This window comes from Dromiciops gliroides, chromosome 2 (genome assembly GCF_019393635.1).
Source record: "Dromiciops gliroides isolate mDroGli1 chromosome 2, mDroGli1.pri, whole genome shotgun sequence".
NCBI classification, from domain to species: domain Eukaryota; kingdom Metazoa; phylum Chordata; class Mammalia; order Microbiotheria; family Microbiotheriidae; genus Dromiciops; species Dromiciops gliroides.
Window position 1 is genome coordinate 183,196,121 of NC_057862.1, and position 18,953 is coordinate 183,215,073.

The 18,953-nt window shown below is 35.1% G+C and overlaps 1 protein-coding gene across 2 annotated transcripts in view; it reads left to right on the forward strand.

The window, feature by feature from the left end:
* Positions 1 to 18,953, forward strand: part of FMN1 (formin 1) — a 357,503-nt gene that overhangs the window by 137,963 nt on the left and 200,587 nt on the right. For both annotated transcript variants that reach the window (XM_043989842.1, XM_043989841.1), the window contains one exon: positions 1,324 to 1,468. In XM_043989842.1, the coding sequence (XP_043845777.1) occupies positions 1,324 to 1,468 (145 nt within the window). The remainder of the gene's footprint in view (positions 1 to 1,323; positions 1,469 to 18,953) is intronic.

Consider the following 18,953-nt stretch of genomic DNA (forward strand, 5'->3'; position numbering starts at 1 on the left):
ACTGACTGCCTCAGTTTCTTCATCTGTAAAACAAGAATAATAAGAGCAACTACCTCACAGGGCTATTGTTAGGAAAGGTAAGAATGTTTGTAAAATACTTTCTAAACCTTAAAACATTATATAAATACAAATTGTTATTATATCAAATCCAAATGAATTTCTAATTAATGAACTTGCAGCCAGTACAAAATGTAGTAAAACAATAACAACAGTATTAGGAAGCTGGGGGAAGATAGATCAAGGCAAAGGGGACTAACCTGAGTCAGGCCAGCCATTTCTAGGAATCTGGCCCCCAAATCAGCTACCTTGAATTATAATTGTTTTTTTATTAACTTAGTTTTTCTTTGGTTTTCTCCCTTTCTGAAGTCATAGGCCCCCTAAAAATGGCTCTTCTTTTTCTCTTCTACAACTGCTATGGCAAAACTAACAAGTGTCCTGTTGGTAGGGGAAGGAGTTGGTGGAGAGGAGGTATTGGGCAAATGCACTAGGGAGTTGGGGTAGGGATTGCCCAAACTGAAATAAGGATCATTTGTAAACCAGTGTTCTAGAGTAGTTCAGTTTTATCTTAGGTAGGTATAAGCAGTCTCTAGCTACACATGTTGGAGGCCCAGGAAAGGCTGCCTGTATCTGTCTCAGATAAAGGTAAGCCACTATTAAAAGCCAATTTTGATGTCATGGTAAGAAGAATCTACTGGGGGCATTTTTTTTATAATTAGAAACTCTATACCTTTGATTTTCTAAGAGTATACTTGGCCAAATTTTTGTTTTATTTATTTTTCTTAAATTTTGTAATGGTAAGTTCCAAGCACCATAGAAATTCAGGAAAGGAGGTGTGAAAGCTTGCTCATTTGAGCTCAGCAATTTGATGACTCAATCATCTTGTTTACTGGACTTTGCCAAATCCATCATTTTGGCTGCTTTCAAAAAGCATCCAACTTTAAGGATGTATGTTTGCTTTAATAGCTAGCCTATGTGGGGGCAGCTAGGTGGAGCAGTGGATAAAGCACCGGCCCTGGATTCAGGAGGACCTGAGTTCAAATCCAGTCTCAGACTTGACACTTACTAGCTGTGTGACCCTGGGCAAGTCACTTAACCCTCATTGCCTTGCAAAAAAAAAAAAATCTAGCCTATGTTCTGTTATACCTTTGGATCTCCTGAGCCATCCTGTTGTAATGTGAAAAACAACATGTTCCCAAACTCTTGCAAGGGTTATTTGTTTAAATAATAATAATAATAATAATTAGAAAAGGACTCACTGTTTCACAGTCTCATTGATTTCAATTTATTTCACTTGCCTTCTTTCTTTTTTTTTTAAATCCAAAGTACTACGCCAACCCTGTGGGACTCTTTAGAAGAACCTGATATACAAGACCCAAGTGAATTTGAGTATTTATTCTCCAAAGACACCATTCAGCAAAAGAAAAAGCCTTTGTCAGAATCCTATGAGAAGAAAACCAAGGTCAAAAAGGTACTGAGTGATTATAATAATAATAATAGTAGTCATTGTATTCTTCCTCATATGCAATTTGCTTGTATATGAAACCATTAATTTCTATTATATCCAGATTACTTTCCTAATAATTATAAAATAATTTCAGTATATTATTTTCAAAGATGGCCTGCTTATCTGTTTCCTTCAGTTCTATGCAGTAAAAATATACAGTTATCCATTCTTCATTGTGGGGGTTAGGGATGTAGCACCCCCTTGATTGGGAAAAGCCACATAAAAATTTTTTGCACTCCCTTCTTACCAGAGAAGTCTGAATTTTTTTCTTTTTCTTTTATGGAGTGTTTACAGTACCTTATTATAAAATTTGGGCATATTTGTGGTATTAAAAAGAAAGTATGTTGATATTATTCAATACTATACATATATTTTATGCATTTCTGAGTTTCCAAATGTTTTCTGTATCATCTGCTGGCTGTCATCTGCAGCTTCTGCAAAAATACCCTCCATAATTTCCATTTAATTTTTTATGCTGACCTGTGATATATCAGAACCATAATGGGGAGAGTCACAGTGTAGAAGGGATAAATATTTAGAAATATATGTGTGCATGTATGTGTATATACTTGTTTGTGTAGGCATATATTTAGGTATATATTTATGTACACAAAAAATACATATGTATATATGTGCACATATACATATATTTCTATGATCCTCTTTGCTTTCTTTTTTTTTTATTCTATTGCTGGGCATTCTTGCCTCAATTCTGCCCCTCTTCAACCTTGGAAAAACAAAAGGGGGAACAGAATCCTTATAATAAAAATGTATGATCAAGCAAAATAAATCCACACATTGGCCGTGTCTGAAAATGTATGTCTCATTTTGCACCTTAAGATCATTATGTCTCTTTCGGGAGGTAGATCATCAGTTTCATCATTTGATCCTCTTAGGTAGAGATTAGTCATTTCATTGATGAAATTTCTTAAATCTTTCAAAGTTGTTTTTCTTTACAATGTTGTTCTGATCATATAAACAGTTCTCCTATTTCTTCTGTCTATTTCACTTTGCATCATCAGGACCTTTCGGGGGATTAGTGAAGTAACACATATGAAAATGCTATAAAGAGTACACAAATGTAAAATGGTATTGTGATACTTGTTTAATTATCATCATCCTAGGTCATCATTTCCACTTAAATCATTCAGTGGAGCCCAAGAGGCAACAAAGTAAACTGGACTGTCTTAGGGATGAAATCAGATCCAGTGGGATTCCAATATTAGGCACAGTACTTTCTAGCTGTTTAAGTATGGATAAATTACTTAATTTCTCTTATAGTTGTGTTTTCTGATCCATAAAATGAGGATAATAATACCTGTATATCAACCTTACTGAAGATCAGATGAGATCAATATAATAAAATATATAATGTTGCAATACCTTAATGCTATCCATGAAAATGTTGATTTTTTTCACTGTTATTAGTAGTATTATTGATGCTGTATTTATGGCCTTAAGGAAAAAAGTTGTCCAAAAGGGAACTTGATATTTGTCTGGCCTTGATTTTTAAGGTATAAGTGTCGGGGCGACTAGATGGCGCAGTGGATAAAGCACCGGCCCTGGATTCAGGAGGACCTGAGTTCAAATCTGGCCTCAGACACTTGACACTTACTAGCTGTGTGACCCTGGGCAAGTCACTTAACCCCCATTGCCCCGCAAAAAAAAAAAAAAATAAAATAAAATAAAGTATAAGTGTCCCTCAAGTACAGTAATGTAACAACTGAAAAAGTGTACTGTGATTTCAGTTTGCTTCTAATCAAATCATAGGCTCATGGATCTTGAATTGGAAGGAACCTCAAAGGTCATTGAATCTGCACTTATCATTTTATTGATAGTTGATGATGGTAATTAAAATTTTTAGAATGCTTTAAGGTTTACAAAGCACTTTCAAAAATTATCTCATTTTATCTTTGAAACAACCCTGGGAGGTAGATGCTACTACTATTTCCATTTTATAGATGAGGAAATAGAGGTACACAGAGGTTAAGTGACTTCCCCAGAAAGTATTTAAGTCTGTATTTGAATTCAGTTCTTTCTAACAACAGGTAGAGACAGCATTATATATACTGTGCCAGGAAAGTTGAAACCTAGGGAGTTTCAATGACTTCCCTAAAGTCACACACTAATTATCAGAAGCATGATTTAAATCCAGGTCTTCTGACTCCAGAAGTGTTTTTCACAGGGAACAAAGTGCTTCAATATTTTCAAATTTCATGTAATGGCTAGATGGTGTAGTGGATACAGTTCAGGGTCTGGAGATAGGAAGACCTGAATTCAAATCCTGCCTCAGACATTTACCAGGTATGTGACCTCAAGTCAGTCACATAACCTTTGCCTCCATTTCCTCATCTGTAACATCTACCTCCCAGGCTTGTTGTATCAAATAAAATATGTAAAGCATTGTGCAAACCTTAAACTAAAATATAAATGTTAACTGTTATATGACATGCTTTTGTTGTTGTTGAGCCATGTCCAGCTCTTCTTGACCCTGTAGACTATAGCATGCTAATACCATCCATGGACTTTTCTTGGCAAAAATACTGGAGTGGTTTACCATTCCCTTCTCCATTAGATCAAGGCAAACAGAAGTTAAATGACTTCCCATGATCACACAATTAGTGTTCTAGACCAAACTGGAACTCAGGTCTTCCTGACTCAAGGCCCAGCACTCTATTCACTGAGTCATCTAGCTGCCTCTCATATGACATGCTATGAAACTGAAATTATTTTTTCATGGAAAGACTTTTCTTCTTAATTTTAGGTAAAATTATGGCAAATATTTTCAAATCACACACTTTAATGGGAAAATTAGAATTTTCTGATTAAAAAAAGAACAGTACTCCAAGTATTATTACATCATGGGTACTGAGTAAATGTTCATAAAAGGGGGAATCTGGGAATCTACTTGTATCTGTCTTTCTGGTTCTTGTCTATATGGATCGATTTGGATTAGCTTAAAAGGTGTTTCTTGCTTGTTGGGGTTATAATCGTGTTTTCTTTCCAAAGCAAGGATCAATACTTACCTCTTCTAGGTCCTCTACACTCTAGTCAAACCCATACTTGTCCCTTATTTATCATTTATATAGTTCTTAAATACTATGGAAAATATTCCTGATGTATGGTGTAGGTAAAGATTGAATAGTGTTTTATTGACTGAGTTAGCAATCTGTCTAAGCCTTCATATTAATGTGGGCTGGAATTTGGGGTCAAATTGATCTTGAGTCGTCCCAAAAGAATTACTAGACTCAAGTTTCCCATATTTTATTGTAATACTGTGGGTGACCATAGGGAGAGAACCAGAAAAAAAATGAAAAGGTATCTCTTGAATAGGGAAAGAAAAGACAGTTAAATTTATAGTATAGATAAATTGATTATCAGTCTCATTACAATAATCTCCACCTTGGGGAGGTACGGGGGAGGGCTTATCCTAATTTGGAATTCCTGGGGTCCTAAGCCAACCCCTGAGGTGGGTACCTGTTTCCGTGGAGGTGTGTTTTGGGGATTTACAGGTCATAAGATGAATCTGGGGACAAATTTGGCCTTTTCTGCGCATGTCTCTTTCTGAACCATGGCTAGTTTCAAAACATCTTCACTTATCACTTATTCCTAGTTTGAGTTTCTATGGCTTGTCAATTTTGTCATTGTTATAGTCTTAGGCCTTCATGGCCTAGCTCCCTCTGTTCCCGTTATGGGTACTGATTGCTGTGGGTAAGAGAACCTAGCGTCCTGACTTGGAAGTTATCCATTAATTGGGGTCTGAATACCTTGTAGAGCTAATATCTGAATGAGAGCTTGAGTCTTAGGTTTTTCTGTTAACCCCTTTTTGCCTACCACATCAATATCCTTGGTGAATTCTACCTCTCTTCCTTCCATAAATCTTCCTTTTTATTTAACTTTCTCATTAGCTGTGTGACCTTAAGCAAGTCAGTTAATTTCTCAGGGCCTGATCTCCCTCTTGGGTAAAATGAGAGTTGGACTGGGTACTCCCTGAGGTCTGTTCTAATAACAAAAACCTAGAAAGATAGAATAAATGCTCGCATTTTCTCTTCCTTTCTTTTAGGTTGTTCTTTTCTATTTTCGTATCCGCACAGGGCCTACCTACCTAATGCAGTGCTGTGTAGCTATAAAGCTTATTAATGCTTGGTGAGAAAATTAAGTAGACCCATTTTTAAAGCTCCCAAGGTAAAACTCCCAAGCTAAAAGAAATTGGCCTGGTTTGGCCATCTCTTATCTCTTAATGGTTTGCTTATTTAACTAAGGGTTTTAAACTGGGGCTATTTGTACTTAAAGAGTGCTTAAGTAATCTGACAGTTTCAAAACAAAATAAACCCCCTAGGCCTCTACTTTCCTTAAAGCTGCTTGATCTTTCTACCCTGTGGGGGTATCACTTCTTTGGTGGTTTAAAGATCTTAGTAAGGGTGTGTTCCACAGTTTTGTTTTGGGGGATGGGGCCCAGCACACCTGTAAAGAGGCCAAAACTTTTGAATTTTGAGAAGCCTTAAGCTCCTAGGTCTTTAGCTCCTTGGAGGCAGAGATTTCTTTTCTTTTTCTTTTTTGGTATCCCTAGGCCAAGCACTGAACCTGGCACAGAGCAGGCGATTAATAAATGGTTGGTGATTGATTGATGAATCAGTATGAATTCAGTTAATTTGACTTGCCTAAAAATCAAATCATTGGAGTGACAGATATTGGCTAGGCTTGTTAATTTACTTCGCGCCAGCCAAGTACCCAAGGAAAAGGTGACGGTGACGTAATTCTTGCCTTGCTGTGTACATAACTTGCATGTAGAAGATGTGAATGTATTTTATCTTCCTAAGTATCACTATTCCTCTCAGGGAAGGCTTCATACTCCATTCCTAGGAACAACAGTCAAGCATAATGAATTTGAATTCTCAGGAAACCTAATTTGAATAAAAAAAAAAAAGTAGGCTACTAGAATCCAAAATCTTAAGCTAAAAGGGACCTCAAAGGCCATCTAGTCCAGTGCTCTTACAGAGATGAGGAAACTGAGGCGCACAGAGTAAGCTTGTGACTTGCTCAAAGTCACACAGGTAGTAAATATCAGAGGGCTCTTTTGATTCCCAGAGCCACTGTTGGAGGCTACCAAGGTCCCTCTGATTTCTGCCTTATGTCTCTGTCATATCACTCTGATTCTGGAAAATAGTATTGGAAGACCTGGGTTTTTAGTAAACTTTATGGTTTATTTTAGTATTGAGATTTTTGGTTTACAAAGTTTTAGGCAAATCTGAGAAATGTACCAGCTGAATTCAAGGCAGAAAGTTTAAAAAAAAAAAGTCCTTAACCTTAGATGTGGCTGTTGGAATGCTGGGAATAAATAGTAAGGTTCCATTCCTCAATTAAAAAAAAAAAAAGATCTTTTTTCTTTTTCTTTTTTTTTTTTAGGCATTATATCTATTTTGAGCTTATTTTGGTATATGATGCAAGATGTTAGTATGAATCTAAATTTTGCCAATGTGCTTTTCAGTTTTCCCAGTTATCTCAGTAGTTATTATTAATGACCACAAAGGTATATCCAAACCTGGAAAAAAAAAAAAGAGAGAAAAATTGTCTCACGAAAATGTTAGAAAATTGCTTTGTGAACTGTGACTTTCTTTTTCATTCCCTACTGGGTGGACTTCTTTCTAATAGTCAGTGTGACTTCTTCTTCCCTCTCCCCTTATCCCACCCTACTGAGAGACGTTAACTTACTCTCATAGAGCATAAAACTATATGTCACATTTATTGTTCACATGATACCCCCATCAGCAAGCATTTTCAATCATTTTATAAGTTTATTCCCTTAATTATCCTTGTATATTGAAGAGCTTCCTCACCTCAGTCCAGTTTATAGATTCCTCCCTGGGTTCTGTAGCCAACCTTTGGGGATCCAGTTTAAAATAAAACAGAAGCCACTCAGTTCACTTTTACCTGGCAAATAACTTTTTAAAAAGCTAATTTGTGCTTTTATTTATTCATATGTTAAACTTAGTTGTCAGGACTTGTCAAAAATCAAAAATTTACTGACTCCTTCCAACTGATGCGATCTGAACATAAGTGATGCTCATTCTGAGTTCTTTTACTGGCTGTTACACTGCTATAACCATGTTGGTACCCCTAGGCAAGGCAGCTTTAATTAGGATGTTCCTTACCTCCCTAAAACCACAAGAGGGCACCTTAGAATGTTTAGACAAATAGGCTTTCTCTATTCCAAAAGCATCAGAGGACTCTAGAAAGAAGTGACAGGTCTTTAACTGCCTACACAGTCCTATTAAGTACCTGTATTATTGACTGTGAGCCCAGGCATCAGACCACATTACTAAGGCATCCACACCCCAGCCAGTTGGACCAAGCTAGAAGAGAAATTATTAAGCAATTCAGCCTGAGTGGATTGAATGAACAATGGTTGTTAAAAGTCCACATGGGGTAGATCTTGTCTTTCCTTGAATGACTGGAGTCTTCCTGCTTTTTTTCTTCAGTTTCCCAATCCCTGGGGGGATGAGTGTATGTCTGATAAGTTGGTCATCATAATAGTTAGGCAACAGGCTTATATTTATTTAATAAATTATGTCTCTCCTAATGATATTTCCTTGGCTCTGCCCTGCAACCCTCAAGTTTGCCCCCTCCTGGTTCAGTATACATATTAGGAAAATTTTGAAGTCTTGCCCGTCTCTCTCCCTAGACAGACTACCAATATTTATAGCTTTCCAGACTAGGCCTATTTCCATGGACGTGCCATGGGCTGGAGCCATCCAGATGGGAGAAGGGTGACTCACCATGCCAGAGACTTCTCCAGTGACAGAGACAACCATGGCCTCTGTTTCTCAGCCAGATGGGTTGGAGGATATGATAGGAATAAAATCTGGTAAGAGTCATCTCAGAGATCCAAACCCTAATAAAGGTGCTCAGTGACTTGGGGGCTTACTTTAGCTGCAATGGTTTCTGTGCTAACTCCTAGGTATAGACACGAGTGTACCTGTGGACATCTCACAAGCACACACACAAATACTTCCCCAAGCCAAATACCAACATAGACACAAGTGTCTCCATAATGCAGGTGCATGTGCACACGCATACCTGCCCCATTATATTTACAATACTTAGGATGTGTACACTCACATAGATTAAAAAACACACATTAATTTACAAAATTTAGCATAACGGTGGGCACCTAGTTGATCACCTAAATGATCATAGATCCCTGTATTTTTGTAACCTGCCTAAGAAAGAAAAGCAGAAATATCAGCGTTTGGCTAAGAATGAGCCAAATGTAATGTTACACAGTTACCTTTTCATACATTCTTAGAAATAGCCAGATGATTGCTCTAAACATTAAATATTTTTAGAGGTAGCTAGGTGGTGCAGTGGATAGATCACTGGCCCTGAAGTCAGGAGGACTTGAGTTCAAATCTCACCTCAGACACTACCTGTGTGACCCTGGGCAAGTCACTTAACCCCAATTGCCTTAAACATCCAGGGCCTATCCAGTCGTCCTGATGTATTTCTTGCCACTGGGCCCAGATGGTTCTGGAGGAGAATGGAGGTTGGTGACCTTACACAACCCTCCCTCACTTGAACCCAATTCACTGAAAGTCATAACATCACTCCAGTGTCATGGTACTTTTCGAGAATGAAGGACAAATAACAACAAATGTTTTTAACCTTATACAAAACAGGATTTAAATATGTTGGCTCTGTATGGCACTGTAGATTGAGAGCAGGTCTTGGGATACTGAAGGACTTGGGACCAGTCCTGGCCTAACCCATATAGGATGGTCCCAAAAATCTCAGTGTAGTTTTAACTACCTAAAACTTAAAACTAAAGCAATCTTAGTTGAGTCAGGGTATCAGGCAGTTCTCTCAGACTATAAATTGCAAAATAGTTTCAGACTTGCATTGATAGAAGTATCTTTATTGGGAATTATTCCATACATTGACAAAAAACACAGTTACAGACCAAAAACAAAAGTACTAGACTCTATCTAGAGTATATATTACAGAGAAAAATTCTAAAAACGATGGTCATGTATAACACATATCTTGTTTGCTGCCTCAGGAAGGGAGGAGGGGAAGGAGGGAAAGAGGGATAAAAATTGGAACCCAAAACTAAAAACAAAAATGTTTATTATTAAAAAAAAAAACTATGGTGAAATCAGTAGGCTCTCAGCTATATTATAATATCAAATTCTTGGTGGTATAGGTAAATTTGATTGGCATTTAAAAAATCAATCTCATATTTACCTTTCATATCAGGATAAAAGGTCTGTTAAATTGAGGCACACCTTGAATTACACTGGAGCCTTACACCCACTGTGAAGCCTTTACTGTTATCAGATCTAGGACATCACAATAATGATCTTTTAGTAGGATAATGGGATAACAGATTTAGAACTAGAAAAGACCTAAAACCCTTTGCCTGTTTTACAGATGGGGAAACTGAAGCTAAGGATGTTAAGTGATTTGCTTAAGAACGCACAATTATAATGTAACAAAAAAGGAAAATGTTGGGTGTCTGAGGCATTGTGGGAAAACTGGGATGCTAATCCACTGTTGGTGGAGTTGTGAACTGATCTGGGCATTCTGAAGAGCAATTTGGAACCATGCCCAAAAGAGTTATAAAACTGTGTATACCCTTCGATCCAGCAATACCCCTGCTAGGTTTATATCCCAAAGACATCCAAAAAGGGGGAAAAGACCTATTCGTACAAAAATATTTACAGCAGCTCTTTTTGCGTTGACTAAGAATTGGAAATCGAAGGGATGCCTATCAGTTGGGGACTGGCTAAACAAGCTGTGGTATATGTTGGTGATGTAATATTATTGTGCTATAAGGACAAGCAGGATGATTTCTGAAAGGCCTGGAAAGACTTGTATGAACAAATGTGTAGAGAAGTGAGAAGAACCAAAAGAATGTTGTACACAGAGACAGCAATGTTGTTTGATGAAGAACTGTGAATGACTTAACTATCCTTAGCAATACAATGATCCAAGACAATCCCAAAGGACTTAATGATGAAGGATATTATCCACCTCCAAAGAAGGAACTGATATTGATTGAACACAGACTGAAGCATGCTATTTTTCATTTTCTTTCATTTTTTCTTTTATTCAAGTCTTCTTATCCAAAAATGACTAATGTGGTAATGTTTTACATAATTGCATATGTATAACTTATATCTGATTGTTTGCTGCCTTAAGGAGAGGAGGAAAGGGAGGGATAGAATTTGGAACTCAAAAATTTAAATAAAAATGTTTATTTAAAAAAAGAAAACACAATTAGTAAGAATGTGAGGTGGGCTTTGAACCCAGGTCCACAGAATCCCTTCATGGGGACAAATAACCACTCTTTTTTTCCTTAATAGACAATATTTGTGAGTATCTGGGACAGAAAATATTTATTAGATAGTGTCCAACATTTAGGATCACCCTAGCCTCTCTAAAGTTGGCTAGATTAGTCCTTAGCTGATAGAAATGTCAGTCCATTTCTGAATCAATACTCAAAACCTTCCTGTTTTTTAGTATAGGATATAAGAGCTTCCTCTTCACTGGAATATCCTTATTCTTCATCTATATTATAGGAGAATTTAGTGTAGGAATAATAATAGTGGTGATGATCATGTACTCTGGTGTATTTCTCCTGTCTTTGTTGTTCAGTCACGTCTAACCATTTGTGACCATATTTGGGGTTTTCTTGGCAAAGATACTAGAGTGGTTTGCCATTTCCTTCTCCATCTCTTACGGATGAAGAAACTGAGACAAATAGGGTCACACAGTTAATAAATGTCTGAGTCCAGATTGAATTTAGGTCTTCCCGATTCTAGGACTCACACTGTATCCACTCCACTATCTATTACCTGTTTACCAAGCACCTTTTCCTCACAGCAAATTATCATGAAACACACTGGATTTGGAAGTTGAAGGATCAGGGTCAAAATCCTGACTTTGTTACTAACTACCTCTGGGCCTCAGTTTCTTCATTTGCGAACTATGTTTTCTGAAGTCCCTATTAGTCCTAAATCTTATGAACTCTGTGAAATGAGTAGTGTAATTAGTATTGTCTCCATTTTATGCCTCTACTGAGGTTCATGGTTATGGTTATGTGCTAGTATATTTACGGAGCCAAGATTCAAATCCAGTTATCCCAGATAAAGTTCATTATTCTTTTCACTCTTGTGATGATGATGTTATACATACGATAAAATCCTGTTATGATATTCTCTAAGGAATCTTCTACCCTCTTCCCTCAAATAATCAAATTTGAGACAACTTTCCAGTTGGGAAGCAGGGAACTAAGGATGTAATTTGGAGAAAGAAAAGAACTAGAACATCAAGGAAAATAATGAATCATGGTAGGAGTAAAAGGAGAATAGCATCAAAATAGATTTTAAAGGAACAGTCATCAAAACCATTTGGTATCAGTTAAAATAGAAAAAAAATATATGTATATATATATGTGTGTGTGTGTGTATGTATATGTGTGTGTGTATATACATATATAATACACACACAGATATATAGATAGAAATATATATATAGATATCAGGGACAGTGGAACTCAGCAACCTACTGTTCAATAAAATGTAAAATAAATTACTCAGGACAGAACTTCCTATTTGATAAAAAAGACTGCTGAAAAAACTGGAAAGTTGTTTTGCAGAAATTTGGCTTAAATTAAAATCTTATTCCACAATATATTCTACATGGATCATACTATAAAGATCATACCATAAAAACAAAAACTAGAAGAGAATCAGATCATATGCCTTCCTATCTCTGGATGGGAGATATATTCTAAACTAAACGAAGAATGAAGCAATTACAAATTATAAAAGAGAGATTTGATTTTTTGATTACATGAAACTAAAACATTTCTACACAAAAAATAAATGACTACATCAGGGATAAAAAAGGGAGGCAGTAGAATGAGAAAACAAATCTTTGCGTCAGATTTCTTAGTTGAAGGTTTATGTATGTTTGTATTATATGACATATAAATACACACACAAATTCCCTAGTAGACAAATGGTCAAAGGATATTAACAGTTAATTCTATCAAATTGCAAACTATTAACAACCATGTGAAAGAAAGCTCCAAATCATTGATAAAAGAAATGCAAATTACAACAATCCTGATATTTCATCTCACACTCAGCAAACTGGCAAAGATGACAAAAGATGGAAATAGTGTTGCAGGTCTTGGGGGAAGTTGGCACCTAAGTACATTGTTGGTTGAACAGAATCCATGCAACTATTTTGGAAAGCAATTACAAATTATGCAAATAAAATTACTAAAATGTCAATGCCATTTGACCCAGAGATTCCACTATTAGGTTTATACTCCAAGGAAGGAGGTTATTGATAAGAAAGTCCCCCACATATTTACAGCAGCACTTTTTGTAATAGCAAAAAGTTGCAGAGTAGATATCCACCTATTGAGGAATGATTGTGGTACATAGAGATAATAGAATATTACTTTTATGTGAAAAACAATGAATATAATGAAAACAGAGAAGTATGGAAAGATTTACAGGATCCTTAGGAAGAATGAAGCAAGTAGGGGACAGCTAGGTGGCACAGTAGATAAAACACCAGCCCTGGATTCAGGAGGACCTGAGTTCAAATCCGACCTCAGACACTTGACACTTACTAGCCGTGTGACCCTGGGCAAGTCATTTAACCCTTGTTGCCCTGCAAAAACAAACCAAAAAAAGAATGGAGCAAGCAGAGGTAAGAAAAGAATATACACAATGATTATAATAATATAGATGATAAAAACACACATTTAAAATATCCAATAAAAATGAATGTTACAAAATTATAAAGAACAAGCATGACTCCAAAGAAAAGATTTGAGAAGACACCTTCACCCCAATCCTTTGCAGATGTGATGTAATACATATTTTTTTCTTCTTCTTTTTTTTTTTTTTTGGTGGGTTAATGAGGGTTAAGTGACTTGCCCAGGGTCACACAGCTAGTAAGTGTTAAGTGTCTGAGGCCGGATTGAACTCAGGTCCTCCTGAATCTAGGGCTGATCTATCCACTGTGCCACGTAACTGCCCCGATGCAATACATATTTTAATCGTTTTTGCTGATTTTTTTTCCTGTTCCATTTTTTTTCTACCCTTTTCCTTAAAAAATATATTTGTTAGCACCTCTTTTTGTGGTGGCTAAACATTGGAAAACAAAAGAATGCCCATCAATTGGGGAATGGCAAAATAAACTGTGGTATGTGGTTGTGATGGAATATTATTGTACTATAAGAAATGACAAGTAGGATGATTTCAGAAAGTCCTGGAAAGACATGTATGAACTGATGTATAGAGAAGTGAACAGAACCAAAAGAATGTTGTGCACAGAGACAGCAATATTGTTTGATGAAGAACTGTGAATGAATTAACTATTCTCAGCAATACAATGATCTAAGACAATCCTAAAGGACTAATCATGAAGGATATTATACATCTCCAAAGAAGGAACTGATATTGATTGAACACAGACTGAAGCATACTGTTTTTCACTTTCTTTCATTTTTTTCTTTTATTTGAGTCTTCTCATACAAATGACTTAATGGTAATGTTTTACATAATTGCACATGTATAACCTATATGTGATTGTTTACCACAGGGGTTGGGGGGAGGGGAGGAGAGAGGGATAGAATCTGGAACTCAAAACTTTAAATAAATTTTTATTATTATTTTAAAAGGGAAGGAGAGATACTAAGAGAAATTCTAGTGATTTACAAAACAAGATTATCAACAAAAATCCATTTTAAAGGGGGAATTCTGAATTTTAATTATGCAAATTTAGTTATGAATTTTTATTATGAAGATTTAGTTAACCTTTTGGTTGAATGTTCCAAAGTGCTTCACAAGATCAATGGCAAAATGTATGATTCATATCACAGGAGCTAAAATCCCGAGTAAAAATCCTAGGTGACTGTCCACTGAATCTGGAATTTTGTCAGTCAGTTTCAGCGAGGCACTGTGCTATAACGAGAAGAAAAAAAAACATTAGTCCAGTAATGGTGATACTCATGTTCTATTCCCAACTTTTATGTTAAGTGGGTGTGTGATTTTCAGTAAGTCATTTCACCTTTTTGGTCTCAGTTTTCTCAACTATAAAATAATGGGGTTAAACAAAATTATATTTAAGGTCCTCTTTAAGCTTCCAAAGACTTTGTCATTGCTCCACTTTTACAGATGGTAAAACTCAGACATAGAAATGTTAAATGACTTACCCAAGGCCAGACAGATTGATGAATCACAACCAAACTCAGGCTTCCTAATTCTCTTTGTAAGCAGGTCTAACTTTTCCAAATTAAATTTCCTTCATTACCCCACGTGTAGGAGCTCAAGAAGTAATATATCACACTCATCTTAGTAGCATCTCAAAGAAAGGGAAAAAAATCAAAAACCTTTTTTAAGGAAAGTGACAAGTGCGTTTATTTTTATTTTTTTCAAAGTTTACATATTCTTAGATTAGGTAACTAGTATCTCATAATATGAAGATTTGGATTTCCATTTGTGTTTGGACTAGTGGGATTAGCTCTTCTATTAGCCATACAATAATGCATTTTAAACTGTTTGACCTTGGTCAAGTTGTCTAAATTCTCTAGGCCTCAGTTTCCTTGTTTGTGAAATGAAGAAATTAAGTTGGATATTTAAAATTTTCTTCTAGTACTAAAAGTTTTTTGTTTGTTTGCTTTTACTGATGCCTTTTGTAATTATATTACAGTCATTTCAGGAGGTGGGGTGGTGGTATAGATCTTTGCTTCCTGAGAAGCAGTTATTCCTATGTAGCAAAGAAAAATACAGTGACTGTTTCTGATAATTATTGTCCTGGAAGAATGTGTACAACATTTCTGCCCAGAAGGTCCATCTTTTTCTACTATGTGAAGGGAGATAGATTTCATTATCTATTCACCAGGACCATTAGTGATTTTTAAAAACTTATTTGGAGATAAAATTTTAGTGAGCTTTTCATTTATTTCTTAAAATCATTTTTTTGTAATTTTTAATTTTGTTGTTGTTCTGACCTTAACAAACTGACAAACATCAATGTTTCCATGTACAAAGAATAACAGAAGAGAGAATTGGAAAGGAAATCATGAAACTGTCATATACATCCTGAGTTAAAAAATATATATATGTATATATATAATTTAAGTATAATAAATTTGACACATTTCAGTTGTCCTATTTATCTTTGTTTCTCTTTGAATTTCCTTCTGTTGTCTTCCATACAATTTAAAAATATTTCATTGATGTTCTTTTTAAAAATTTTTTAAAATATCACTATCTCCATTCTTCTCCCATCTTTTCCTTGATTAAAGTAAAAACCCTCCCTCCCAACAAATAAAAAGTTTCACTTTTGACAGTTAGGTAAAACAGATCTATACATTGTCCAGGTCCAAGATGCATAGTGGATAGAGTACTAGAATTGAAGTCAGAACACACTAGTTAGGTGATCCATGGCAAGTCACTTAACCTCTGTCTGCTCCAATTTCCTCATCTGTAAAAGAAGGATGATAATAGTACTTACCTCTCAGAGTTGTTTTGAGAGTCAAATGAAATGACATAAATAAAGTGCTTTGTAAACCTTAAAGGGCTATATAAATACTAGATATTATTATTTTTTGTACCTCTAGTTCTTCGTCTGTCTTTCAAGAGTTGGGAAGCATGCTTCAATCATTAGTTCTCTGGAGTTATGGTTGCTCACTACATTTATCAGTTACTAAGTCTTTGAAAGTTATTTTTTTTTTCTTTAAATTATTGTGTTCATTGTATGAATAATCTTTCTAGTTCTGCTCATTTCACTCTGTATCAGTTCATACAATATTTTCAGGTTTCTCTGAATATATCTCTTTCATAATTTCTTTCAGTACAATAATATTTGATCATATTAACATACCATACTTGGTCTGACTATTCTCCAACTGATAGTAGCCTGCTTTTTTTCTCTAGTTCTTTGCTGCAACAAAAACTGTTTCTATGAATATTTCTGTATATGTGTTCTATTCTTCTTGGGGGAGAAGGGGGCAGGGAGGCAATAGGGGTTAAGTGACTTGCCTAGGGTCACACAGCTAGTAAATGTCAAGTGTCTGAGGCCATATTTGAACTCAGGTACTCCTGAATCCAGGGTTGGTGCTTTATCAACTGTACCACCTAGCTGCCCCATATGTCTTTTTTTTTTCATTGTTTAATAAACATTTTTAAGGTTTCAAAATTCCATACCTCCTCTCCCTCTCTTCCCCTCTCTGAGACAGCAGACAATCAGATATTGGTTACACATGTACAAATATTAGTCATTTTGTATAAGAAGACTTGAATAAAAGAAAAAATGAAAGAAGGAAATTGAAAAATAATATGCTTCAGACTGTATTTAATCAATATCAGTTCTTCTTTCTCTGGAGGTGGATATTATGCTTCATCATTAGTCCTTTGTCATTGTCTTTGATCGTTGTGTTGCTGAGAATAGCTAAGTCATTCACAGTTCTTCATCAAATAATATTGCTGTAAACATGTTTTCCTGGTTCTGTTCACTTCACTATATATCAGTTCATTTATGTCTTTCCAGGTTTTTCTGAAATCATCCTGCTTGTCATTTCTTATGGCACAATAATATTCCATTTCAATTATATACCATAGCTTATTTAGCCATTCCCCAATTGATGGGCATCCCTTTGATTTTTAATTCTTAGCCACATGTCATTTACAAAAAAACCTCTGGGATATATTTGTCTTATATGACTATTAATGATATCATCATGTTAAATACTATGAAAATTTTCATTAACATTGTAGGCATTGAGTAGTATGTCCTTTTGCTTATTTTACTATATCAATTTGTTAAAAAACTCATATTTTAAAAAAATTTCTCATGTTCATTAATTCTTGCTACATAATTCAGTTTCATTAATGTGCCAGGTTTTGTTTTTTGAGCCATTTCCCAATTTTGTAACACTCTTTTCTTTATTTCTTTGTACCCAAAAAAGTGCATCTCTAAATATTGGCATTTATTAGATCTTTGATTTTGTCTTTTAAATCCATTCAATAAATGCCCTATAGTGGGATCACTGGGTATGAACAATCTAACCCCTGAAAAAATCCCAACAAAATTTCAGATGGATTTTCAGAATAATTAGAATAGTTCATCACCCTCTGAACAATATATTAATTTCCCTTGTCTTCCCATAGCTTTCCTTCCCCTTCTCACCTTTATTTGTCCTTGTCAATTTTGAAAGATAAATTTTATTACCCATATAATTTAGTGATTGAGCATGTTTCATAAAGTCATTTATAGTTTGTAGTTCTTTAAAAATTCATATTCTTTTATCTATTGGGAAGTTCTTGATATTATACATATATGTGTGTGTATATACAGACATATATGTTTCAATATATTTCCTATATATTTTTAATATGACTTTTATCAATGAGTCAGTAGAAATATCTTCTTCAGTCAATAATTTCTCTTCATATTGTCTTCTTGAATTATGTTTGCAAAGATTTTAAAATTTTTATAATTGGTTTTTGTTTATGATTTCATCTATTACCTGTTTCATAAAAAATTATCCCTCTATATGTAGTTATGAAAGTTACCTCCTCATATTCTTTTTTAATTTTCAAAATTATTTGACCTTTTAAATTCTGATTAATTTTTCCATTTTTGGAGTTTATTTGGGTTTAAGGTTTAAGATGCTAACATACACCTAATATCTGCCAAACTGCTTTCCAGTTTTACCAGCGCAATTCTTGTTAAAAAGAGAACCTTCTGAAGCACCATCCCTGGAGTCAGGAAGACCTAAGTTCAAATCCGGACTCAGACACTTAACACTTACTAGCTGTGTGACCCTGGGCAAGTCACTTAACCCCAATTGCCTTGCCCCACCCCCCCCAAAGAAAACAAGAAAAAGAGAACCTTCCTTTAGTAATTTAGGTTCTTGTGTTTATCAAACCCAAACAGCCCAAGAAACTGGTGAGCTCTTTTCTATTGCTTCTTTTTCTTGCTTATTTAGTCTGTTCCACTGTTCTACTTCTCTGGTTTTGACTATTCCAAATAATTTTGATGATTGTCTTGCTTCATAGGTACATCACATTATTTCCCTGGAGATTCTGAGGGTTTGGAAATTTTTTGCTTTGTTCTTCCAAATGAATTTTGTAATTTTTCTACCTTTATGAAATCCTTTTTGATAAATTTGATTAGAATAATAATAAATTGGTTAATTTTGTAGTGTCGTAATTTTATAATATTGACAGGGCCAGACCATGAGCCAATTATATCTTGTCTTTTATTTCTCTAAATTTTTTTTTCTAGTTTTATTTATAGAACTCATGTTTACGTGTGTGGGTGGATGTATAGGTTAGGATCCAGAATTTTTTTTTTTTTGCATCTTGTAATTTTCTAATGGAATTTCTTTTATTGGCTTTTCTCCTCAGTTTTATTAATT